The 27,447-nt window shown below is 47.6% G+C and overlaps 1 protein-coding gene across 8 annotated transcripts in view; it reads right to left on the bottom strand.

Moving 5' to 3' along the window:
- The window catches only part of ZEB2 (zinc finger E-box binding homeobox 2), a 186,564-nt gene extending 159,403 nt beyond the window's left edge, over window positions 1-27,161 (bottom strand). For 2 of the 8 annotated variants that reach the window (XM_069616516.1, XM_069616518.1), the window contains exons 1-3: window positions 26,741-27,161; window positions 24,619-24,778; window positions 20,073-20,141 (exon numbers count right to left, since the gene is read on the bottom strand). In XM_069616516.1, coding sequence (XP_069472617.1) covers window positions 20,073-20,141; window positions 24,619-24,691 — 142 coding nt within the window. In that variant the 5' untranslated portion in view covers window positions 24,692-24,778; window positions 26,741-27,161. Of the gene's footprint in view, window positions 1-20,072; window positions 20,142-24,618; window positions 26,142-26,740 lie in introns of those variants that run through there. The other 6 variants (XM_069616520.1, XM_069616521.1, XM_069616519.1 and 3 more) reach the window with 5 other exon arrangements.
- Window positions 27,162-27,447: the final 286 nt, after the last annotated feature.

Genomic DNA, 27,447 nt, shown 5'->3' with positions numbered 1-27,447 from the left:
GGCCATGTCACCGCGGTGATCACTAGGCAAACTTTAGGACAATGTTCTGGCTCTGCACATCCTGCTCACAGGAGAGACAGAATGCCTCGGACAGTAGTTCAGACCTTTCAAGGCATATCATCATGCACGTCCCCCACTGTCCTTCAGAGTCTCCCTTGGCATTGATGGTTAGAAAGGAAACTATTAGGACACATTATTGATTCGAGAATTACCCAGCACCAGATCAACTTTAAAATCACCCACAGACTGTTGTTCAGCCTGCACTGTTGCTCCCCCATCCCACCACTGCAGAGAATGATACATTACCAGCATGGATTCTGAACTAGTTGCTCTCGTGAAACAATGCAACTTGTTGATTCTCTGCTAATGGAGAAATACATCTACAACCCTCAGTCTCCTATTATTTAGGCCTCACTTCTTTGGCAGTATTCCCAGTGAGTGTGGGGTTTATCTATTTGCTGCAGGAATCCAACAACCAAAAAATTGTGTTTTAGTGTGTGTGTGCAAACCTTGTAGAAGAAGGAATGAAAATAAGTTGACCACAAGGTGCCCCTTCTTTGTGACTCCTTTTCTTGAGAATGAGACACGAGTCTATTGGAACATGAGTGAGTGTTAGGAATGCCTATTGGGCTATGTTTGGTAGCCTTCTGCTAAATTTGCATTTTGATCTGGAAGACTGTGGGACCAAGTGCACGGACGTTGTTACGGGTGCCACAGGGGTCTCCTCCCATCTTGCTTCATTTTTCAGTTCAGGTTAATGTTTCCGAGCGGTATGGGGAGAGGGTTGGATACTCTGGTACTGTTATGACCCACCGTAGATCTATGAAGAAAAGGTATTTCTCTCAGCAGCTCTCCCTACATTGGTGTGCCCCCACAACCATCCAAAGTGCACAGCTCACATCTATGAGCAAAAGGTGAGCTTAATGAGGGCTATCACTTTCCATTCATTCATTCATGACAGAAATCCTTCAAGTCTTCAGACCCCAGACCAGGTTTGTGACAGACTATTCCGGACTCGCACTGCAACTTCCCTGATCCACACCACAGCTTCAAATACCCCTTGCATCAGAACCAAGAGCATAGGAGCTTTGGACCACAATGCAGATTCTTATCTCAGATGTCAGCACTGTGTCAGTCACTGAAGCAGTGGACAGGTGGCTCAGAAAATCTCATGGCTTCAAACTTTCTTTAATATAATTGTTTACCCGGTAGCTAAACTCTTCCGTTCCTTTGACTTGGATTTTTATTTTTATGCCAACAATGAATAGATAGGACTTTAGATGGAGTGAGACAGCAAGTCGTAGGCTAAACATGTTTGGAGTGTGTTGCTCAGCCAATGGTCTTTGGTTGAGTGCAAATTGGTTACATTTCAATTCAGACAAACCTGGGGTGTTGGTTGAGGGGCTGAGTGGGGATCTTTTGAGTTCCTTGTTGATGGCAGTCTGCCCTGCATAAGTTAGGAGGATGACTGAGATCTCGACTTGTTAAGATTGCTTAAATGATCTTCTTCTTGGAGGTTGAAATTATCTGATCAGACAGCTCCAGATTATACAAAAAGGGGATGTTCAACTTGTACGTGTTGCTGAGAGAACAGATAGAGTATCTTAGTTTTAACATCACCGCCATTGTTTTCTTGTTCTGAAGTGAAACCACCCCATGATCCTCTACATTGATCACAAGACTATCTATGCTTTTACCCTCCTGGACCGCATTATTCCATCTACCAAAGTGACTGTGTATGTCATAGTCTTGTCAATAACTTCCCAGTGCTAGGAACGTGAAATACATATTCTGAATTCATGTATGTCTGATTTAGCTCAGCACTGGAGAAAAATGTATGCACCATCAAACGGTCTTGTATAGATGAAATCTGTGCCACTCCTGAGCTCTGAACCCATTCTCTGCCAAGTACTTAATCACCCATATTCCTCTTTCTTCCATTATTTGCCCCATTTCCTAGTGTTTCGCTTGATCCATCCCTCCTCCTTGTCCGTCTTAATTCTGTCCAAACTGCTCCTACCCCAAAATCTGCATCGTTTCTTGTTGTTTGCATTGTATAAAATGCCCACATAATAGCACTGCATCTAATGTTCAACAACGCACTATAGGTAGGGGGGTAATGCTCTACATAAAATATGATGACGACGTTCTGCTCATGAAAGGAATGAGCGTATGGACCAGGCACACAGGGAAGGTGAAGCCATTTCATTTTTCATAGTAGCGATTTAGGTTTCTGCAAAATCCTATGGGGTGGTCAAAGGTTAAGGACACTGCAGAGAGTGCCATGTTTCATTTAAGCAATAAGCCCCTCGCTGCCCAGGGCTTTATCTGACTCGGTAATGCCCCTGCGGCGAGGGGCTTATTGCTATTAGAACCCCAGCCCGCAAGACCTGGGTACTAACAGGATTTTTTTTGTTCCGATATGCTGCTGTGTTTCGGAGAAAAAAAAAGTTTAAAAAAATGCCCACCAGGAAAGGAAAAACAGAGTCCATTTTCCCTTTCCATGGTGGCCTTCGGGAGCGTTCGTGCTGAGGACAGAAGTGTTCCCAGCGCGTTTGCTCCTGAAAAAGGGAAAAAAAGAAGGTAAGTGGGGTTGGGAGAGCGGGTAGGGGATAGCTTGCAGGGGAGAGGGTGGAAGAAAGAAAATATGTACCTGAATCCCCTGCGGGGGTGATGGCAGCCTCCAGCCGCGTGGAGGCTCGGAGCAGGGGTTACCCCGTTTCAAGCATCCTCATTGACTGAGGGGCTGCCACGCCCCCCGCCAGGAACAAAGGATAGGAATACCGACGGAGGGATTCCCAGTTGGGTAAAGCCCCAGCGAGGGCAAATCAGAATGTTTGTTCCATTCTGGTTAACTCTCGCCGGGTACTAATATTTATTCTTTTCCAGTATTTCATGTGTATACTAAGCTGGGTATTTCTAAAGTTAAACATGTACATATTACCACTGGTGGAAACTCTAATATGGTCTCTAATGGCCTGCCACTTTTATCCTTTCGTGCATGGCTGGCACACATATGATACAATTAGTGTAAAATGCCATAAAGCTGTTATCGGGTAAGACAGTGATATGTAATCATAGTCGTATTTTTGTGATTTTTCATCACACATATATGCCAAAGACTTTGCCTGCTGGATTTACGTGTACAAATGCAGATAAGAAAACTTTAAATACAGAAAATATATATATCTTGCTATCTCCATATGCCTGTGGGCCACACGTAACGCAATGATACAAAATGCAGGATTGATCTTCAAATGACTTCAATATTTTGAAAACATTTTCACCTGCATGCTGAGACTGCTAAGGACGGCAAAGAAGGCAATTGTGCACTAGCGCAGCCTCCACTGCATTCATTTATAAATTACCTCATCACTGCCTGAAATTAACACTGATTCTTACAGGCAATTTCTCAATTTCCAATGCTAATTACATTTTTTTTTTTACTTTTAAATTCTGTACCACCTGTTTTGGGCAAGACATCTTAGGCAGCGCGACCGCATTTAATCACAATTTTAATTAACCGCCCCGTAGATGTGAAAAAGAAGCAATTATAATGTAGATGAATGATGATTTTTCTGCATCAAATTGTTTTGTTTCCCTGGTATGTTGATCGTAACACAGCACACAAATACTGTAACTGCATTTTTTTCCCCTATTGCAATTTAGTAATTATTTCGGGGGAAAAAACTGTTTGAGAATGATCAACATTTGTTTATAAATTGATTGGTATTGTTAACTGCGTTGTACCTCCTGCAGGACACTACTTGGTATGAAGTAGGATCAAGTCTACAGTATACATTTAACAGAGTCCTTCAAAGCGGAAACATCAACATGCCCCGTATTTGTCAACAAATGTATGTACATGGGCGGATCCCATCAGTTCAGAGAGGGTTGACTTTTTTAAGTGGTGTATACTCAACTTATATGTAGCTAAAGGACCATGTTAATGTACAAGAATCCTTTACATCTTTATAAGGTAATATCAATGTGATATTTGGGCTGCAACATAACAGGATAACAGGACTCAAATGGAGAAAAACAATCTAAAAATGAATATGTTATTTCATGTTAACCGTTCACGTAAACTATCATATGTTGAAAGCTGTTATGCAATATCATTGCCCATTATTTTGTGTTCAAGAAGCAGCTGGTGCCTTTTTTTATTGCACTACCTCCGCCCTTACTGTCCTTTCATCTTTTGAAGACTGTTATTCACAGCACTCCGTTTCTGACACAGATTCTTAGTGCTTGTTGACAAAGCAAATTCTTGACATCTTGAAACAGTAGCAACATAAACCCGGATAAACAACCCAAATATGACCTTGCCAGGTGTTTACAAAGCTTGAAAACAAGCACCACCTGTGCTACATTTGAACGTCCCTGCCTAGTGATCAGCCTTTTGATTTGAGAGGGAGGTATTTGACAGGCCTTGAAAGCAAACTCACCAGGGGCCGCGTTAGGAAAAGATTGTAAAAGTGAAAGTGCAATTATGAAGTGCATTAACACGTGGGTAAAGATTACTCTACTGCAAAAAAAAGTATATTTCGAGTGAATATTTGTGCCAGGACAAGGTTTGCCATTATTCTACTACCATTCCAAATTCGCACTAAGGCCTATGTTGCGCTGGTGCAGAGATGAATTTAAAGAATTGTTCCCCTTGTGCTTGCAAATTAAGTGAAAATGGCACCTGCATCTGTGCAAAATGTCTGTAATACAGCCCCAAACGCCTATGCAAGTGCTTGAAAAAACGATTGGTTTGTGTGTTCTGCATACTTGTACTACACATTTCACTTCTATGTGTGCTGTCAACTAAAGAAAAAAGCAAGTCTCTTCATATTATTGAAAGACATACCAGATTGAAATCTCAGACTTGCAAACTTTTCAGCCTGAAAAGGTTTGTGAAGTGTTCAATGAATTAACGTCCCTACTGAAGAGATCTGTCTGCAACCTGTAGATCACTAGCCCAAATCTCAAAGCCCAAAACCACTCGCTATGTTTATCTTTCTGAGGTTGATAGAACGTATATCATGGGAAACACGTGCTAATCGAATGTCCTATAAAAGTCCTACACTGTTGCAACAAATGACTCAATACCGAAACATCAGTCTCATGCTCAACGTGTATTAGTTATGCATGCACAAGAGGAATAATCCTTCCTACATGGAACTGTACAGCAGCGGAAGTGGTGAGGGCAGATATGCATTGGTCGCTTTGCACATTTCTGTTGTTAGTAAAGTCCCCAATGATTTCAATTTAGGATTCCAGGTGGAAAAGTTAGATGTGCAGCCTGCCTCCTTGCGTAACTTTTCCACACAGGATCCTCCATTGAGATATCTTGGCAAATATAATGTAGACTGGGTTGAGCTATCTGAGCCTAACTTGATATGATATGATATGATATTTTATTTGTATCGTGCTTGTACACAAGTGTTTCAGAGTGCCACAAGGCAAGGGAGGGGAACAGGGGAGAACAAAACAACGGTCTTACTAGCCCCAGTGACATTGGGAACGTTCAAGTGCATGGGAAAGGGGAAAGGGCAAACGTGCATGGAAGGGGGAGAGTGGAAAGTGTGTAGCAGAGGAGAACAGATAGAGAATAATAAATACAAATAAATAGATAATGGAGCAATAAACAGGGGTAATGCAGCCAGCAAGTGGCAAGTGCTGTGTTTACGGCAGCAGAACTGGGTAAGTCTGATAAGTGCATAGGATATAGGGATATAGAAATATAGAAATAGAGCAGGGTATAATTGCAGCTTGATATTCAAATATAAAACTGAGATTTTAGCAGCAGGCCAGGAATGCCATAAAAAAGAAATATCTAAGAAGAGATGTTCGAGAAAGCATCACACACACACACACGTCTCCCTTAATTGAAACAAAGCTACTTCATGTTAGTGATCTGTCTTACTAAGTACTAACAACTTAACGCTCATTCAATTTGTAAAATGAATTAAAATTGATTCAACCTCAAGTAAAATGTGCTTCATCACTACTTGCGGTGGGTAAACTGGTTCGTGCAAAACTCAAATCACCCGAATTTGGAAAAGTCTGAGTCCTGCAAACGTTTTGAATTTCTTTGGAGGTGCGCCCAAAGTTTAAAGCCACTCAGAAGAAAGATTATGAGGGTCCTGAGTGGAAGAAGTGGTTGCTGGCATTCCCAGCTGGGTCCTATGTCCTGCACCAACATGTATATATATATATATTGCTAATGACCATGTAACTAAGTAACTAAGCTTTGTACTGTAACAAGTGCCACGATGTCCTCGGGCTGTTGTGCACTATATAAATACGAATAAAACAAAACAAACAAAACCCCAGCCCACCAGGGGGCCTGGCAGGCACCCATATAGAACTGGGTCCTGTTATACTACTTCTCTACTTCCAATGGGGTGCTTATGGGATGCTTTGTGGTGGGAAAAATCCATCGGGGAACATTATGGTGTTCAGGAGGGAATGCTTGCACCTCCAAATATGACCAAGGAATTTTAAAAGTCACTGAACTTCTGGATCACTTTGGGGAGAGTTTGATGTTGCCTGTTCATTACTATAGCCTTTCCATGGTCAAATGGCTTTAGAATGTTCATTGTACACTAAGTGGGAACAATAACAGGCAAGATATAGATATAATACTTAAACATGTAAGTGAGCACACAATCAATAATCACTCAGTTATGTACACTCGAGTTGTACATTTGTGTGTCCTTGGACAACTGTAAGTCAAAAGTGTTCCGCAATGGATTAAAGCTACTAATACAAGTTGATAGCGTGTCACTATCCTAATACAGATATTAAAAAAAGGTAAAGTAATACCACATTTCCACAACTTATTTGTAATAACTTTGTGGTGCCGTTTTTGGAAAACTGTTCTGATTACATTTTCAAAAATTAAACATTGGATGTGTGGAAAGCAAACATTGGGCCACACGTAATGTTGCAACCGACATTGGAGCGCTGTCTTCAAGTGTTGATGTGAGTGCAGGCCAAGATGGTGGGATACCCAGCTTGAGAATATTTATGAAATATGCCCAGTTGCTGCATCAAAATAAGTGTACAAATATAGACTAAGGCAAGGGTTAATAGCATAATGTATTGAATTCATATTGAGGGAGAAAATGTAATGTGTTTACTTAGTTATTTCAAGTGGGAAAATGCCTCGTTAATGCGCTGATCCATTCAATGCTGTCTCGGCTACCCGGGACGGGTATAAGGACCCTTAAAGGAGCAGCGGTGGTAAAACGCAAGAAGACAGTGTCATGAAAGGTACACATAGCTCCTGTGGGACCTGCATTCTACACTCTGATTCCTTGTGAACTTAAAATACCTGGGTTCTGATTTACAAAGCATTTGCAATGGTGTTTTGGCATTGAAAAACCCTTTTGTAAATCTCGTCCATCGATATGCCTTTAGCCTCTTTTGGGAGTATGAGTGCAAAAATTGTCTGTGTTTCATTAAATCTGACAAATGTCTGTGGATTAAGGTGGACATTGACAATATATTAAGGTCTACATGGGTTTTAAATGTAATCTGATTGATAGTTTTGTAAAGAGAGCGTGACAGTTATAGAATTTGACTTAGTACTCCCATTTACTAAATCAGGCGTGTTATCTGGCCGAGTAGTTTGTATAAACACAGAAAAGGCAGAGCAGAAGCCCTCTGAATTTGTTGTGATTAGTACAACTGTCGTTACTGAAAGGAAACACACTTAACTCAGATAAAGGAACTACTACGCTTCCATCCAGCGTTCATTTTGGGGTTTGGCATATAGCCCTTACTAAATAGGGGGAGGCACAGGTATCCTCTGTGATTAGTTTATCAAATAACAGTGCTTAGGAGAGGCACCGTTTTATGGCTGGACCTGACAACAAAAGTAAACCCTACCTGGCGAAAAAAGAGAAGCTCGCACAAAAAAGGCACGGGGAAAGAAGGCGCTAAATCCAGGGCTTCTCTGGAATCCCGAGCGAGTAGATGTGGCTCTTGGTAGAAGTGAAAGCAGAGAAAGGAATCATGGATCCCGCTATCGTTACACACACGGGCCTACTGGACATTCTTGCTGGCTGAAAGCTGCTCCCCATGGCTACCTCCCCTGTGTAAGCTAGCTAACTAATCTATCCGCAAACACTTGCAGCCACCCTTAAAAGTGAACACAGCAGTCTGTGAGCACGAAGCCTAATGCTTCTGCATTACAGCCCCGTGCTTCTATAAGATGAGTCAAACCATCAATGTCTCCCCACAAAAGCCAATACACATGAATGGGGAGGCGCTGTCATCATGGCCCTACTCCACTTTCTCTCTCTTCCTGGGTCTCACCGCTACCCTCCACTAGGCGTATTTAGTGATCAGGTGCATCCACACATCTCTCTCCAGGTCTATATAAGGGGTGTCTTTTATGACAGATTTCATTGCCAAATACAGACTCCATTTCAAACCCCTCACTGGTTTACAAACTCATTGCAGATTGTATTGTGCACAGCCAATTGCTGAAATAGACAGATCCCTGTGATGACCGATCAAAGTAAAATCAGCCCTTCCACTTAATAAGACATCTCCGGTATACTGAATTCTCCAGTAACAAATGGTAGTGGGTGCAGGATGGGATAGCAGGTATGCTGTGCAATCTAGGGCAGCACAAGTGAAATTAGCACTACGTTATGAAATGCCAGAGTGCAAAACAAATGATTCACAAAGCATTTTTCAATGGAATTGTATGATTAAAATACACTTTTTGACTCAGGCCTTTGATGGATTTTTGCACTTGGCCAATGCTTGCCCGAGCACTGGTCCTTTGCCCAGGTAAAACAAATGTATTGAAAGTATATGTTTTTTTTACACTAGACTAGAGCAATTGTTGTCCCGCTGCTAATTGCACTTGCACCAATGGAAAGTTTCTGTAATTTGCCCTCTAGTGTTTTAATCTGCATTGTCTTGAATTCAAATACTGTGCGATGTAGGTTTTAATGTTGTTCTTGTAGTTTTTGTCAAAAATTATTTATACATAGCACATGCAAATCTTTTCCTGTGGAATGTTCGTTCTAATGTCTAGGAATAAACAGAGCATTAAATCAAGCAAAACTGTGACAGGGCCAATGTGCACAAGGGTGATGCCAGCTCGGCATCTCCAACCTTTTGTTCTCAGCTTAACAAAACTGTGCCGTCACACCACTTTAGCTCAACAGTGCCTGTCGAATGGGCATCATCGGATCAGCCAATGCCTGTCAGGCGTGAACTCAGAAAAACTGGCTGAAAGATGGGCTCGATCTGCCACAGGTCCAGCAGGAAGTGAGCAAGATATGAAAGCCTGCATGCAAGCTCACACCGTGGGTACATGGCTTTAGGCGTGCTGGGCGTCATAAAGATTGGGGTGCGGGGACGGGGGGGGGGGGTGGGTGCAAGTGTAGAAAGGAGAAGCAGAAATATATAGGTGACCGCGCTTAAAAAAAAAGTCAAAACCACCTTTGAGATTGGTTACAACAGCAGCATGGGTGTGTGTGTGTGTGTGTGTGGTGTGGGTGTGTGTGTGTGTTTTGGAGAGAGAGATCTCAATGGGCATGTGGATTCCTTCTGATCAAATACAGTTGTCGATGTCCATGTTTTAGCAGAACGTTTCAGAATGAAGGAAGACAAACTACACTGTAAATGATACAGCTTTTTCGATTGAATATTTAAGTTCCCATTTAATCAACGTTATAGAAGAAAGGGTCTTGTTGCTTTAGCTTGTTATTTATATACCAATATATTTCAAAGTAAGCCCTAATCGGTGTGGCGAAAAAATGTGCAAGAATGTTTCAATGAGTCTTCTAGCAAAGAGGTTGCCTCTTTGGGGAATCGCTGATGGACACCTTCTAAGAGGGTTGTTTCCTGCGCATTACTGACTGTGCCATGTGAGTGTTACGCTTTGCACAAAATAATGATGAGCCCGGAATGGTGTCCCGATCTAATTAGGTTCTCCCAAACCCCTGATCAGGACCTTCTGCTCTTCCATCATCCAATCAGATTTGCTCTGATACCAACGTTGCTTGATTCAACACACACACCACCCCATGCCTGCATTCTGCAGCAATGAGCCTGACAACATTTAGGGTGCATGCTTGCCCACCAGGCCGGTCACTCTGCCGCTCTCCGCGGCACTGCTGTCAGTTTGGCCTGCACTTTAGCTGTCTCTTTCCCAGTCCCCACCCTGTCAGTTTCTGGCCTGCCAATTTCCACTTGAAGCTTGACTGAGCTGATGTGATGCAAATACCTCCAGGGGAGACCCTGAAACTGATGAACAGTTATGTCAAGTCGATTTTGCACCATCGGGAAAAGGTAACCTCTGCTCAGAAAAAAAACAACAAGGTTAAAGAGAGGGGGGTTTGGAGGGGGGTGGGGGGTTACGTGTAACGTCAGTCCTGCACATCACGCTCTCTGTTTACCGTCCCTCAGAAATTGCAACTGTCAGAATTAGGCCTAATTGCAGATGCCAACGCCGCCATTAGAATAAAAACTGTGGCGATGCAGGCATTAAATGCAGCAGCTTAATTTGTGAGACTACGGAAAAGGTAGAGTAAATGAATATTTCATTACTTTAATTACCAGGGACTACTCTTTTTCTTGCTGTCTTGAGCTAAGTGTTACGGTACCTCTCACTAGAGACCGTGCACCAAACCACTGAGTGCCCTAGCGGACCGTCTGCTGCTGTCCCCGTTTAAAGCTGTCTAGCAGGAGAAGGGAGCAGTCTCGCCGCTGGAAAGTAAGGACTTGCGGACATTTCACTCCAATAATGAAAGTCATGCGAAGAGATATTTAGTTCAGGGAGACGCTGCTGCACAACACATTAATGAAATCATGCGCGTGCAGCGTGTAACCCTTTTCTCGAAAAACGGACGTGTGGTGGAGGAGGGGGTTAAGGGGGATGGAGGGACGAGTCGTCTTGAAAGGATTAAGCGAGACACTACCGAAAAAAGGAGCAGGCTGGCAGAAGTTCTCAGCACAGTTCGGCAGCCTGAAAGGCGCTACAGTCCTACTAACACATACTCTCCGCGCAATGCTATCGTCCTGTATCCTAGCATTTAGGGAGTATCAATAATTACTCCAGACTGACAGTTTTCAAATCCCTGGGCGGTTCTGCGTAAACGCCTGTCTTCTCAGGTGGGAGAGGGGGCGGGAGGGCTGGTGCCCAGGGAGGAGGGGTGCTTTCAGGAGATTGCTGAGGCCGGCTGAAGCCAGCCTGTCTCTGCATTTATCACTCGCTCCCAGGGGAGGTGTTTGTTCGACATTGCCGTTTGACAGCACAAAAAGCACTGTGGCCAGAAGTCCTATCAAAGAACCCACTGACACGTATCATTTGCGGCCTGGGCTTCGAAGGGCAAGCTTACCTCACACTTTGCCGCTACTTGAGTGTAAGACTCCACACATTTCGCGTTACCTCCAACTTTCCTTTTTAAAAGCCAACACTTAAAAACATCGGCATGCTAGCTCGCTATAAAAGAAATAGTTGATTTTAACACCTCCCAGGCTGTGGACTTCTAGACGTTTCTGCCTGCAGTGCACGGGAAGTGCTTCATTTCACAAAGGCACGTGTATCCCAGAGCACGGTAGACCCTGTTTATCGCATGAGAGGCGCGCATACATTATTACTTGACGCCGTTATATGCCGCTGCGCCTCCTGCCTGCCGCTCTGAGGGCCGGGTTTAAAAGGCGCGCTAATCTCCAACGGCTTCCGATATCAACTAGCAGTCAAACCCGGCTCCGACCAAAGGGCGGGTAAATAAAATGTTTGCAATGAGCCAACTTCTTCACACGAATTTTGACAATCGTACGTCCCTGACAAAAGACAATGTTCTAATTGGCTGGTGAGTTTAAGCATAAATCTGCATTACCCGGGCTATGCTTTATTAGCATTTCCTGGGCTAATTGCTGACCTGTGCACGCCATTTTGAATACTACAGAATATAGTGCATGTCTCCAGCCCGCAGTCTCCAGTGAGTGAATTATTGCATCGATGCGTTGGCCGGCCTTTGAAACAGTGCGTTCTGCATTTGAAAGGTACGTCACTTGTTAGCAATGTTTCTGAACGTTGCGTCATACACACACAGTGTTAAGCAATTGTGCACATGCAGCCGTGCAGGAAAAGGCTACATGAACACAATGTCGTCGACGTCTTTTGCCCACCCCACCCCCCAGTCTTCGCATGGAATGGGGGACATTCTTTGGTGGGACAAGCAACTGGCAGATGCCTTTGTGCGGTCACTCATATCCATATGACGTCACAATTTAACCCGATGCGCCCAAACGTGAAGCTGGGCGCTGGGAATCAACTAGATATGGCAGTGCGATTCCTAAAGGGGCGTACGTAGAAAACAGCCAACAAACCAACAGACACAGGTTCATGTTGCGTGAGTGACGGCTCTTGAATCATTTCCACATGCTAGGAATAATAACCCAATACAAGAGCGAGTCTGCCTAAAGTGCAGCAAAAAGCAAAGCATTCCGGCGGCTACTCGGTCTTCCACATACCCCGCTTCTCCGCCGGGCAGGTGTGTCGTGCTTCTTTAATGATGCAGATAGTAAACTACCAAAAATCGTTCTCAATGAACCAATCCTTGTTTCGATTTCTGATAGAAGAGAAATATGCAGGTATCCAGGCAACAGATTCTTATTTTTAAATCATTGATTTGGACGTCGACCTAGAGGATGAAAGTTGAATTTCCGGGGCACAGTTTGCAAATGTTCCCTTTCAAGACCGTTAATGTAACACATTCACCACAGAATAACATCACGATTGTTCGGCCGCTTCTAGTGGCAGGGGAGCTTCCTTGCTGTCTGCAGTCTCAAGCTTTCATTTAAGGAACATCACATCTTTTGTTTCTGAAGCAGTGTAGTGCTTTGAGTGAAGCAGGTGCTATATTCACTTCAGTTACCTGCCTGTCTATTTATGACTGCACGTTTCTTTGAAAGCACCACAACCCTGATTTTCTGATGACTCCTCCGTGTTTAGAGTGGGAGAATCCTGTTGAGTAGATCTTTCACGCTTGACCTCTAGTGCTGGATCTATATCACTTCTGCTGGGAAAGGGCACTGAACCCACCTGTATTATGACACCCCTGGAAGCAACCCAGCTGGGCTTTCTGATTGTACTATGCAGTGACTCTATATTTAAATAAATGGCTCCTGTGCCTTTCGCAGCGCACTTTAATATTATAAGGATTACAGAGTCCTTCAGTCCTCCCAGCGCGGAGAATACATGGTATGCCTTAGGAAGCCAGCGGGAGATGTTCAGAGATTAGGCTGAAGAACACATGTGCAGGGAGCTCTCTTTTCCTTTGCAGCTCTGCAGAATCAGGATCCCTGCACTGCTTACTCAAGGGATGGTTAAGACATGGAGGGGCTAGAGTGGAACAGTGGGTAATTACAATGCACCACTGCACAGTGTCTACTAGAACTAACACGTCTCCTCTACCACTTAATGCTAAAGGTGAACTAACGCTACAGACACATGCAAAACCCCACCTCTTAAGACAAACGTGTGGCTCCCCAAACTACTCCACTAATTAAAGGTCTGTGAAGGGCCCTTGCACTACACCGCTGCATAAAAGCCGAAGGCATGGGCCTGGCTGGACCACACTGTACAGGCAGCCAGTACGAGCACCACCCATTGGGTAAGCGTATCAGGCTGTCCACTTAAAAAGACAAGCACCAATCAGTGGCAGAAACAGAAGGCCGTCACAGTGTGGGGAAGTGCGCTTAGAAAAGGAAGCTGTTTGGCAAAGGATCACACAATCAGAGTAGAGAGACTGAATTATTAGGCGGGATGAGTCGGTCTTAACTAGTCTCCAAGTCCCCAAAATGACTTGCTAAGGAAATGCGTTAGGCAGGCACAATCATGGCTGCTTGAGTTGTATCCAGTTTTGCTCAATTAGCCCACAATTCTAACAGTAAAAGCCCTTGCGGACGCAAAGTGGAAAATTAAAGGGGGCGTTGAAAATTGAAACAGACTTCTTCAGAGCTAGCTTGAGCGGTCGGGACCTCTTCGGTTTCCCTACAATGGGATCTGACAAAGTCCACCTGCCCTGTCAAGATGGCTGCTGGGGGAGATGAGATGAGGGTCAGGACGGTGAACTCTGCTGGTATGTCTGGATCTACAACTGTCAATGGTCTGCGGACATTGAAAGAGAAGAACACATAATAAGATAAGACGGGGAAGTGGAGACAAACTTTATGTGAAGATTAATGAACCAACACTGGCCTGCACAGCTCGCTTGGAGAGCTTACTTCTGGGTTAAGGGTGAGAGGAGGTACGTGCCTGCATGGATGATGGCAATTCTTTATAAACTGATGGCAACTCAGAACCATGTTCCTGCCTCTGCGAGCACATGACAAGACTGAACAACTTCTGTGTGATTACATGGTTGTTGGAGGGCCTTTCAAGCAGAGTACAGCGAGTCTTGAAGGAGAATAAAATACATCATGTAACTAGGTAGAGATGTCTAAGCCTTACTCTCCTGCACCTTTAAGGTAACAAGAACAAAGAGTGACCGCAAGGGCTGATGAGACTGGTCTAACTGTATTGGCATTATTAGAAACACATCCAAAGGGAGGAGGAGTAGGGAGGTCTGAAGCCTATAGCACTGCGCGTACAAATCAAACTCAAAACTGGCTTGTAAATATCAGTATTTTTCGAGAGGGCAAAAAAGATAAGGAATGTGGTACCAACAAAGCCAGTGGATTTCAAAGGGGCACCACAGCCTCCATCCTGTAAAGCAAACTGTGGAGGAAAGACTTCAAAATCATAGCATGGCCCACCATACACATCCTTGGTACCATGTGCCACACTCTGCTGCTTCCCAGCTAGGATGGCACTTCATAAATCCCACATATACATTCCCTACGTCCTGGTGTCCCAATGTATAAGGAGAGATAGGACTTAAATACCAATGTAGTCGAAGTCCCAATGTTCAGTGGCATTCCTAAGAACAGATGTCCAACCACATCGCCACACAAATGCTTCAAACGGTCACACAGTTCAGTGGACATGATGATGGGAGATGTCTGAAAGCCAACACATTGTTTAGCCAAGGAACCATGAGTGCAGTCACGTGGCACCATCATCTAATATGCCGGTGCCATCAAACATAGTGCCACCCTGATCTATATCCAGGGGATGTCAAAGAAGCAAGGGCCTGCTAGTGCTGAATAACGGTACGAAGGAATACCCGCCTCTGTGCGGTGGAAGGGTGCCAAGCTCCGGGTGCAGCCGAGGACATTTTGTTTCTGCTTTCTCAGATGACTGCAGCAAAGGACCTTGATCCAGTCCTTGCTAGCAGCAGCAAATGTGTGCTCTGTCTTATAAGAATAGCCAGAAAATCATCCCATACAAGTGGCACATCCAGAGTGCAGCGGCTCTTGCTATGATATTGGCTGTTATTGTGTTCAGTGGATCCCTGTTGGTATCTTCGTTGACAGAACATGGTTATCGTCGGTCTGTCCATGGACGATGAACGACCATGGTCTGCCCATGATAGTTTCAATGATCTTCATCCAAGCAATTACATGTTCCTCAATCATTCTGAAGAGGTTGATAGTGTAAAGGTGCTTGGAAATGTTAATCTGAGAAAGACCAAAGCTGCTCCTCCCCATAAATTCACATGAGGAAAGAGACAGAGACCTGGACATTGTTCACCAATGAGGGCCTGCTTAAGGACCACATAGCGATGTCCTGTGCACTGAGGGGATGATTTAGTTCCGTAGTTTGTAATGCACATGTAGCAAGTCCAGGCATCCAGATTATTTCTGCAGAACGGGTTTTGTGTCTCAGTCCACACACCTGTGGTCCGGGGGTTCAGTTTATACAAACGCCCCTTGTCTGCTGGATCAAACTGCCCTGGTGTTGGCAGTCTTTGCATAAAAGACAGCGGGCCTGATTAGCTAAGTATTTTTCAACAGTATTTTGTCATTATAAAATGCGTTGGTAAATCAGGCCCATAGAGTGAATGCCCAGCATCTCAGGACTAGTTTCCTTGCAAAGTGAACAGTCTCGAGCCCGCGTGCAGCCAGCATGGGGAAGCGTGAACTGCTGCAGGTGGTTAGATTTTCCATTATTCTCAATGGAAATCTTTCACAAAATGCACACAGAAATGTAAAAAAAAATATCCAGTCATTATTTGAGTATGACCCTCTGCTTTAGTACCAAATGTATCTGCGTGCCTCTTGTATATCAAATGTGTGTGGTGGCAATGTGAAGCTCATCTTAGTAACGCACCTCCCTGGGGAGCGGTGTCTTCCCTGAAGATATAGCGGGTGCAAGAGTTCACCGGAAGATGCCCATGCTGACTCAGCACAGGGGTACCAACTAATGTGAAGCTATGGCAAGTGTGCCCGCACCACTGGCCGGCCCCAGGCCGCAGGGTGTGCAGGAAAGGCGCAACCCTTGCACACTCCCAATGACTTATCATTACTAAGTGGGAATAGTTGCTAGACTGCAGGACAAAAGTATTTGGATGTAATCTACTTTTACACAAGAGGAATGACGTGTGGCCATCGGGCATTGCAGAGGGAGGACACACCTTATCTTGCCAGTGATTACTTGCTCTTCCTTATACAGAATCCAGTCTGTTTGACCTGTTAACGTAAGGGCCAACATTATGATTTTGAATTATATTAATTTTTCAATGTTTTTAAAAGGAGATTTTGACCATGAATGTGAACAGCTACTAGATGCCGACCGCCTGCCGCTTTCAGGCTTGCCTATTTAAGATTGCCGAAGGTTAGCTTGTTATCTTGGTTGGCAGCATGTACTTGCTGGACTCATTTGACAAGTTAATCCTCATGGTCTATCTGAGCTTCCATTCATTTTGTTTTTTGGATATTAAATATCCCGGTTGATTCACTGTTACCTGTGATACGAGCAATCACAACTACAACAAACAGACCGTATTAACACACCTTATTGAAGCTACAGGAGACAACACAAGTCACATTGTAGCAGAAGCAGCAGAGTGGGGGGGGCATTATTTATAACTCAATGGGCCTAATTTTCAAAAGCGTTTTTGGATGGGAAATTCCCATTGGAAAACGCTTTGTAAATCAGGGTCAATGTGACAATGTCTGCATCACCTAGTGGGAACAGGATGTGCAATGCCAAACCACCAGCAAACCGTGACAAAGAAGGTTTGCTGCTTCCAATAAGAAGTGACAACATAGCAAACACCTTTGGTCATTTCCCATGCCCTTACTTTTCACAAGTTTGCGTCTGCTGTGAAATTGACACCTACATTTTTCAGCTACAAAAGTGTCTCGGAACGATTGCAAATAATCAACACCTGCAAAGATGTTGCTGTATCCAACAGATAAACACAAAAAACAAAACAATCCTTGGAAGTGACTTTGCTTTGGTAAAGCAGCCACATCACCAGTTACAATGTGTAAACATTTCAAACACCCAGTACTTTATCCATAGCTATACCAATTGTTCTGGGCCAGACAATGTTTTCTAATGCATGTCTTCAGACTTTTGAGGAATTGCAGAAATAATCTGTAGTCTAACAAGACAGAGCCGTGATCTAGACAGTCAACTGGAACATGCCGAACAATTGATAATGGATTCCACTGATGAATGTACATCGTTCAAAACTTGACCCCACATCCATTTTCTAAGAAATTTAAGAACACTTTTTTTATTGCCATTTAATATTCTGATCAGGACTGCTCAGCGGATGTAAGAGGGAGCGGAGGATTGCCAACCCTGTGAGGGCTCTGATTGACAGTGTGTTGGGCATCAATATGTGTGACTTGTGTTTTATAAAAATTTCCACGCAAACAATTCTGTCTGAGATGTTCAAAAGAAAGCTCCCTGCTAAAGGGATGTGGTCTGATGAGGGGAAAGTGCATAGCATACAAAGAGTTAACCCGTTTTGCAGCATTACTGCATAGGTTAATATCAGAGCTGCTTGCTGGGGCATTACCCTTGCACCTCCCTCAACAAAAGCTGCCTTTAGCAAACAGTTTGCAGCAGCCCTCCTCCCTGCTGCCCCCCTCATGCCCCAAAGTATCCAAAGGTGTTTACTGGACTAAATCTCTCTAAATCCCCCAATGCTTGGGTCATGGGGGTGGGCGGGGAGTGGGGTGGAAGGTGTAGGGATAATCCCTTTTTGTGTTGAGGTTCCTAAATCTTCTGGGAATGGATGGAAAACTTGTGTCACATGTTTCGGTTCTTTTTTTTTTTGTAAATACTAGCCCCCGTCTGCTGAAAGAGGGATATGAAAATACTGTAAAACAAGACTCTGAGAAGTGATGGCACAGAAAATGCACAGGAATTCCCCTTTTAGCTTGTCTTTTTACAGATGGACACTTGCTCAAAACTAAGAAGTGCTTTCAGGAGAATGACCATTTGAGACGCAGTGCCTTCTGCAGGAGAGGCCAAGTCACTTGTGACATATTATGCAGCTCTGTTATGCCGGGTAGACAGCCATTTATTAAGCATCAACGTGTTGCAGAGGGAGGTGATGAACAAAGTAAAACGTGACAGGTCAGCCCGGAGGGGCTTACGTACTTTGCAGTGAGCAGGATCCATTTATAAATAAACTCCTCATTTAAAAAGAATGGATAATACCAAATCCGGACCATTTTTAAACTCACATATTCACCCAAAAACATAGAGCATGCCTTCATCCAAAGCATCTGAGTGCTAGAAATCAATTTAACCAATGGTGAGGTGCTTGTGTTTCATAGTTTTACAACTGTACCAACCCCACCTCCCCTCTACCGTTCTCCACCCACAAAAATGGCAATCTTCCAAGAGGAAGAGAGTCGCGCACGGGGGCACCCCAGTGCTTTTCACTATGCCCCTGCGGGTTGTTGCCCAAGGGGAAGTCCATCTCTCTATGAATGTGATGGCAACTCCGGCGGTCCATCCTTGGTGAGGTGGGCGCGAAGAGGGCGAGGAGCAGTGTAAAAATAAGAACAGCGGCTAGCAGTCAGGAGCTGAAAGTGGCCACACCTGACCTGGGGAGTAAAATCCGATCCTCTTGTGACACGTTTTACCTCAAGTGTTAGAGCCCGTGTCCATGAATAGTCCAGGCATGCCTGCCATCTTGCAACACGATCTGCCTGTCTGAAGAGCCAGGGCTGGGCAGAGCAGGGGCTATATAAGGCTTGTAACTAAGGGAAGCCCAACAAACAGCCACAAACACCTAAGTTATTTCACTCGGCCACCACCCTCTGCTTTCCTCTCTACCCGCTCCTGGTTTTGTTTCTTCTTCTTTTCCCTTTTCATCTTGGCTTTCTGTTGCAGAATGCAAATGTAGCCTGCCGGCGGTGAAAGGGCTGAATTGTGATTAAGAAGAAGAGCTCTTTCTTTGTTCTGCCCTCAGGGGATGTTTACTGGGAGAGACACGGCGGATCAGATATGAAAGGCATTCAGGTCAGCATTGATGTGAGCGAAAGTGAAATCCTACCTAAGGCGCTCGGAAGACCGCCATGTCAGGGGTTCAGCTAACGGTACATCTACGCTGCGTCTCCCCTGTTGGGCAAACGCACCTCCGCACGGGCAGGCGGCCGGCAAATGCGCCACGAGCGCCGCAAACTTTCTCCACTCTGCAGCGCAAGCCACGGGGGGCTGCGCCGTGCGCCCTCTCTCCTGCCGCACCACAGGTCAACAACAGTGCCACAAAATGTAACATTAGGCAGAATAAGGACGGACGAACCCCTCGGCGTCCCCCCCCCCCCCCCCCGCATAGTTGTGAAACATCATATGTACATACATGCACAGAGAGCATCACAATTACAAATGTGCAATCACGTGTCGGCTACCTCAGAGGCAAACACAACAATGACGACAATATTCAACACAAAACAACAGAGCTCTCACTGAAAATGGGACTCTGAACACACGGCGGTGCGCCTAGTAACACTTAGCGAGTGCATTAATGAGGAGAATGGGTCTAACAGCACAAATTAAAAAAAAAAAAACATTTATCAATGAGTTGGCACAGCTACTGCATTCAAATGAAATGGTTCGAGAAAGGCTAATGGTTGTCATGATTATAATTATTTTTTTTAAAAATACTGCTGGATGAAGAAATGTGTGATCTTACTTTTTTTAAGTTTATATCCCCCACAGTCTAAATATTCTTTCAATAGATTTTCCAAGTGGTAGGGTGATGCTGTTGGCATAAACAGAGAAACGTAAACATATACAAGAGTCACATGTTGCAGAACACATCTTCATTTTGCAATGCCTCCAACGCGGCCAGCCGCTGGACGGTCACAAAAAATAATATCACAACATATCCTACAACTATCACACAAAAAATGCGCTCTTTCTAACAGAATTACTCCCAATTCGTATTCATTACACAATACTGTTTGGCATGCAAAGTTTATGAATCGTATCCCTGATGGGCGAACTAATGGGTCACACTCCCCGCCCCCCTGCGTCCCGTCACCCCCTCCCCCTCCTCCATTCCACATTCTAAGAAGACGAGCAAAGGGCAATGAAGAAGGTGTCCGCCTGGCCCACGCAGACAATTGCCCCCTTGTGGGAATGCTGGGGTGAATAGTGCGTTGGGCACCCCGGCACTATGGACGTTATAAACATGTAAATGGGGCACATTAGAGCGGGCGGTCGATGGCCCAAGGGGCAGCGCCGACCTGAGCCCACCTTTTCGGAAGCCATGGTGACGGGGGACAAAGGGGTGCGTCTTTAGAATAGCCGAATGCACCTTTTACGGCGGCTGAATGGCGCGGAGGGGGGCGAGAAAGAAACTGTCTAGCGGGACAACAGCCTTTCCCATCCCTGGCAGTGAATGCGAGGGCGCAACGCTCCCTTCCGGGTCAGCGCGCATTTCTCCTCCCGAGCGCACCCGGGGACATATTGGATTCCGGCGGGAGGCCTGCACACGGCCATTGTGTGCACCTTTCTGGCAGCATTAGGTGCTGGCGGCAGTGACACGGCGCCGCGTCTCCGAGGGCATGTGCACTAGGCCTCCATGGGAAGCTCCCGCGAAACTAGGACGGGGCTGAAGTTGCCCCGCGAGGGTGCGAAGGCGTGCCGTGCTGTTTGGGGAACTAGGGGGCCTTCATTGAATAATGGCCCGTGATGGGCAGGCGGGCAGCGAGCTCCACGGAGTCCCGGCTGAAGCGCAAAGACGCAGGCGAGTTTTTTTGACGTGATCTGTCAAAATGTGTCGAGGTGGGAGGGGGCCCGTCCTTCGCCCACTAAACTTTCAAGTGTGTAAAGTGATCTAGGAGCAGTAAACAGCGCCGTGTCGCCCTCAGCAGCAGGCCCGGCCGCGTGAGCGGGACCCCGCATTTGGAAACAGAGCCGTGGAGGGGGCGTAGAACCCCCCTCCCCCCCCCCGCCCCCCAGATCGTTATACGAATCCTCCCCTGTGCCCTGCGACGGCTAACATGACAGTGCCGAAGAATTGTATGTGGCACGCATGACGGACACTTCCATGAATTCCGTAATGGGCTGACTGCACAGACCCAAAAATGAAGCTCATTTTTTTTGGGGGGGGTCATGGGGTGTGTAGTGAATTACATATGCCAACGGTGATAACTTTGCACTGTTTACGATAAAGCGCTTCACAATTGCGATCCACTCTGATTTGCTTTTGAGTTCCCTTTAGAGAACAGTTAGTCCCCCGGGCCCCTGTGCGGCTCCCCCCGCCCCCCTCCCACGTGTTGCCGGACTTTAGATGACGGTCAGGTGATCTGTTCACATAGAACCAGGTTCATACACCTTTAGTTTAAAACAGGAGCGTCGAAACTTTTGCCGCGCACTAAATATGACCTGTACTCGAGGATTTGACCCCCGAACACGGGGAGCAGCGCGTGTTTTTGTCTCGCTGCTAAATGACATATTTGGACTCACGAGTTACTGGCGTGAGTATTTTTGCAGGAGTGTTTTGTGGTGCGTCCACTCCGCATTGGAGCCAAAGAGCTAACGGTGCGAGGAAGGCGTTTGAGAATAAAGGCCGGAGTTTGCATGATGTGTCCGCGTTTGCGTGGACACCACTGGGATGGGGGAGCGGTGGTCACCGGGGAGGCGACCGGATGGGATCCGAGAAAAGGCTCCTTTGTGTGCGCCGCAGAGAAAGTGTTACAAAGTAAGTCAGGCGGCGCGGCGTCATCTGACTGAACTTAACTTACTGACAAGCACACGCATTCCTGGGCCCTGCTCGCTCACCTCGCCCCCACCCCCTCTCCCTGCTTCTCGCCTGCTCGTTCTGTCCCTTCCAATTCACCGCCACCCCCCCCCCCCACGCCTCCTGCCCCCACTTCTCAGCAATGGCATTGTCCACTAAAATCATTAAGGCCAGCCTTTCAAATCCCCCATCTGCTTCTGCCCTCTGTCTCCTCATACCCCTCCCCGCCTTTCAACATTTAACATAACACAGTTTATCAAGGGCAGACCGAGTGCCCGGTGTTTTTTTCAAGAGATGTGTACATGCTATATATATTATTTTCCGGCTTAGGTTTCACTTGTTTTTTTTTTAATTTTATTTATTTATTTGTGTCAAAAGGGTGTCTCCTCCTTTCATCCATTCCCTGTTAAATCGGAGGTGTCACAATGTTCCCGGCTCGAATGCTTCTATTGCCCTTTACCATTGGAGTCCCTGGCTTGGGCACGGCATGCCTGTCTCGTGAATCAGGCAGCGGGGGTTCAGATAAACCCTTCTCTTCCCCGGGGTGGGGGGGGGGGGGGGTGGATACGTCTGATGTGCACTGGTCAAGAAAAATAATAATAAACAAAAAAAATACAGGACCCTGCCTCCCATGGAACATGTAATGTCAGACCCCGCGTTACCCACACGGCAGAAAAACAAGGGTCACTGCACAATGTCAGCGCTTGGGCGTGACAAGAGCACCGCGAGGTCGTGCCCAATCCGCCCTTCCAGGAAGGCCTAGGCCCGCCTCGGCCACCGGAGCCACTCTGCTTTCCCTCGGCTTAAAGTTGCCGGGGGTGCCCCCTGGTCCGGCGGGGCGGCATCTGGCCTGCCCCACTGCCCAGGGTCACCACGGAGAGCTCGCCATGTGTGCTCTCCAATTCGGCCCTCGTTCGATTCCTCCGAGGTGACACGTTGGGGAGGTGTTCGACTCTGTGAACGCAGCGTGGGAGGCACCCCCTAGGCCCACACAGTCGGGGGCAGCTATTGACATAAGGCCCGGGCCCCCCTGGGAGGCAAGGGGCGCCTCTGGCAGCCTCTCCCTGTGACGCCCGGCTCCCATGCGCCATGAGCAAGCCGCCCACTTGTCAGCAAACGCGTGTTTTGCCAGCTGACCGGCAGCGTGCGGGAGATTCTTGTAAGGGGAAGAGAGGCCTCACAACGGACATTGATTCCAGAAAATCGATAACCAACATTTAATAAAAACAAAGGCGCAAGCAAACACGGGAGGTGGGAGCGGAGCCGGGCTTCTGCGCCCGCCCGCCTGCCCGAGTGTCTCGTCAAGGCTCTGGCGAGAAGGGGAGGTCCTCCCGCAGCGGGACCACCTTAAAGACTGTCAGGGAGGGAAGCAGGGACAAGATCACGCCAGGCGACCCCCACCTCCTACAGCCCGGGCGTGTACACAGACAAACGTGGCTGTTTTGCTTCTTGTTCGGCTAAAGCTTGACAACACACCCGAAAGCCCACAGAGGGGAAACGATTGAAACAGGGAGGCCCACCTTAACGTTCCACAGTCCCTCCACTACAATGCACCGGCCCACATGGATCTTAACCCTACCCGCCGCACCCCCCAACCCCCACAAAACACAATATGAACACGGCACACAATAAAGCATTACGCTGCCCCCTCCCGTGCCCGCTGGCTGCAGCCCACCCTTCGCTGTGAGTAGAACGAGCGCAGCCCCGTGTGTGCTTCCAAGTGAGAAAGTTCCTAAAAGTGGGGGTCCCGCCGTGTAGCCGTGAGATCAAAGGCTGCCGGTCCCGTAAGCGGCCCCGGAGGAGCCACCGTGGCGCGGGCCGCTGCTCAGGGCGATTAAAGGGCAGCCGTGGGCGCAGGGACCCCTGGGGGGGAGCTGCCCTGCCCTGGCCATGAAGGGAGGCACTACGCGCTTCTAACGTGGCCCCCCAGTTCCTATTGTGTGCGGGGCACTTCCAGGAACGCTCAGATACATGCTTCAATCTTTGAAAAAACGAGCCCCCCCCCCCCACCGCCCCCCATTATCCCAGCACCCCTCCTCCTGGCGCTGCACCCCTCCCCCAGGCGCACAGATGGAAGTCGGGGCGCAGGCAGCTGGGTCCGGGGTGCGGGAAGCCCACGGGTCGGGACTTTATTCTAAGCCGGGCAGGCACATAACGGTGCAGGGGAGGAGGCGGCAGAGGGCACAGTACCGTTAGACTTGGCAGCCTCCGAGCGAGGCAACAAACTTTCAGCCCTGCAGGGCGGACCCTACGCTCCGGGGGTGTCAGGGAGCCCCCGGGTGACCCCCCCCCCCCCCAGCCCGCACCGGAAGGACTGCCCGCAGAGAGGAGCCGGCGAGCAGGGCAGGGCTCCTCCGGCGCCGGCGCTGCCTCCCCGGCCGGGACTCCCAGTAACTCTCGCCCTATCCCCCCATAAAGTGCCCCCCGGCCGGCAGCAGCCCTCCCCCGGCCGCCGGCCGCTCAGCGCAGGCATCGGGCATGCTGTGCTTACCGTGCTTCCTCCTGGGATTGGCTTGTTTTCGCCTCTTACACCTGGGGCCATCCGCCATGATCTGCTGCTTCATTGATAAGCGGGGATCAGATGGCAGCTCGCATGGACTCGGCTCCCCGATTCAGCAGCAGCAGCCGCCGCCTCAGCACGCAGACTCGATCTACCAACCAAACACAGCGACAACAACATGGGCATGGCAGGCAGGCTCCCATTCAAACGCCGGGCGCCAAATGTCACCCGCACGACAAGTTTCAGCACCAAAGCAAAGTTGCTCCCTGCACGCCTGCGGCGGATATGTGGCGTAAACGTGTGTAGTAGGTGCTCAGGGAGGAGGAAGGACATCTTCGCCGTGAGTCAGAAGTTAGAACCCATGACCCTGGGAGGGAATGCGCAGCCCTCATTCCCACTGAGTGGTGTGTGTGTGTGCTCTTGGGGCCAGGGCTTGGCACGGCGCTTCCTCCCAAATAGCGGCGCTTTCGGCTTGTCTCTGAAACTTTGTTTTGGAAGCCAGGCTGGCTCTTAAAAGCCCAGGCACCTTTGCGCACACGGTTGTGCAGGTTGTGTGATGGAAAGAGGAGGAAGGGCTGCTTGCTTTCACACACGCGCGCACACACATGCACACACAGGCACACACACACAGACACACCCTCTTTCCCTCCACTGTTCCAAGTTAACAATAACATGTAAGTGCAATGAAAAGCCCCTTGACTTCCACCCTTCACTTAAGACGGGGGAGGAGGGTTGCCCACCCCAGTCTAATAGAGCAGTTCGAGGGGAGAATAGGGCACACTGGAGCTTGCCCTTCTCAAGTGATGTTGCTATTTTGGCTGGTACACAGCCGCCCATAAAGGCAGGCGTGCTATGCTGGGTGTGACATCTTGTGTGCGGTGTTCACAGGAGTGTGTCTCGTGTACCTAGGTGTGTGTATTTGGGGTGCGGGGGAGGAGGGGGTAAACACGGATTCCAACAAGCACATCTTGAAAGTAGAAGCTGCCAACTTTGAGTGTTAGTTTAAACGGGGCAGTAAAAGACGTGTCGCACCCAAACTGGAAAACAAAGGCCATTAACCCTTGCTCCTCTGAACAGAATCCAGCCAAAGGCCAGAGAGGAGCGGTACACACATGACAGAGAGGGGAGACACCTTTTAAGTGGTTCGTAATCCCGATCACTTAAAATGCGTGGGCAGGCCTGATCTGTGCTTTTATGAACTTAGACAAACGGGGAATGGCGTCTTGTGAAGGGGCAGGTAAATTCGCGTGAGCATGCATTGTCTCGCACAGATGGCACACACAAAGTGTGTGTTTCCCGCTTGGCGTGTGTGAGTTGGCATGTGCATGTCTGTGCCGTGGAGGGTGGCGGCGGCGGCACACTTTATCTGCTGCCAGCTTCTTCGAACTCTGGCGCTTGCAATCGCCGCATCGCCCCGGACCCCGAGAGCACGAGATAGGAAAGTGGGCAGATAAGCACATTCTGAAGAAAACATGACATCCCCTTTCTGGACAGTTTCACATCGGCCTTCTACCAGGACAGGAGCGCCTAAAAGCAAGCTGCCACCCTGGAGATGGGCCCTTCTGACCGGCGGGGAGCATGTACATACGTGCATGCGGAAAGTCTGTGTGAACACGAAACCCCTAATCCCTCCCCTGCTTACTGACACATGCACAACGGAATGAGAACTTTATTTTCTTCGCAAAATAACTTCCCCAAGCACATGTAACTGCACTACCCAAGTTCCAATGCTACACGCATGCCCGTATAGCCACATCTCCGAACATGCACTTTGAATATAGGGGCTACACATTGCATGCTGCAATGCCACGATCAGGTAAATGCACTAAAATCCAGCACTGGAACGTTTTGGAATTAATTGCGCCCATTGCCACATGCAAAATAACCGTGGGATGAACCGCTATGCATGAAATAAACCCGAAGCTGAAAGAAATGAAAGTGCTCCTTTTACCTGAGCGGCCAGGTGCTAGGTAACTATAGGTGTGAAGGTAACATAAGGGGGTGCACACAACACGAGACAGGAGCTCGACCGCCCGGCCGATCCCCCCGAAAGGTCGCCTTAAAAGTCTACCTGCTAAAAGCACACACACCGCGCAAACATGGAAGAACATACCTGCCAAGTTCTGCCCGGAGTTGCGACAAGAAACCGTGCGAATAAAAAACGCATGAAGGATCCGGCAAAGGTGGAGTAAAATGTGGCGCTATTGTCAGCAGCCGGGGAAGGTTTGCAGGCAGGACCGTTATTCCTGCTGCGCAGGTTAGCACTGATCTCTTTCTGCCACTCCAGGAAACACAAACCTGGGGACGGACTGACGTGTTACGCCTCTTCTCATGACATTTTTTTTTCCTCTCTCTTTCTCCTCTGTATTATCACGCGGAAGAGAGACCCTGCAACGCACGCCACCTATCTTTGTGGGGAGGGATAATGGGGGCGCACCAAACCGTGAGCATCGTGTGGGAAACGTGATCACACCAAGTTTCTCTTCTCTGGGAAGCGGTCTGGGATAGATTATACCTTGAAGTCGCAGCGAAGGCTTTAGTGGGAGAAATGAAATTTCCACCTCACCCCTCCCCCCCACCCCCCGCGCCCGCCTGCTCCCCCTCCCTTCTCCCACCCCCTCCCCCCACCCGTCCCCAGCCATCAAGTCCTTGGCATCATTATCCCCGTCACTAAAGCTTCCTCCCTCATGCGAGGCTCAGTCCGCTTCTTTCCACCGGCCTCAGACCTCAGCCACCCAAAGGAACAGAAAGTTACCGGGGATTTTTCTCGTTTCAGTTGCCCCCCAGCTGCCGACACGAGCTGATTTTAGCTGATTTTTG

This window comes from Ambystoma mexicanum, chromosome 9 (genome assembly GCF_040938575.1).
Source record: "Ambystoma mexicanum isolate Mex_15411 chromosome 9, UKY_AmexF1_1, whole genome shotgun sequence".
NCBI lineage: Eukaryota > Metazoa > Chordata > Amphibia > Caudata > Ambystomatidae > Ambystoma > Ambystoma mexicanum.
Note: the sequence above shows the minus strand (reverse complement) of the source record. Positions and strands in the feature narration are given on the sequence as shown.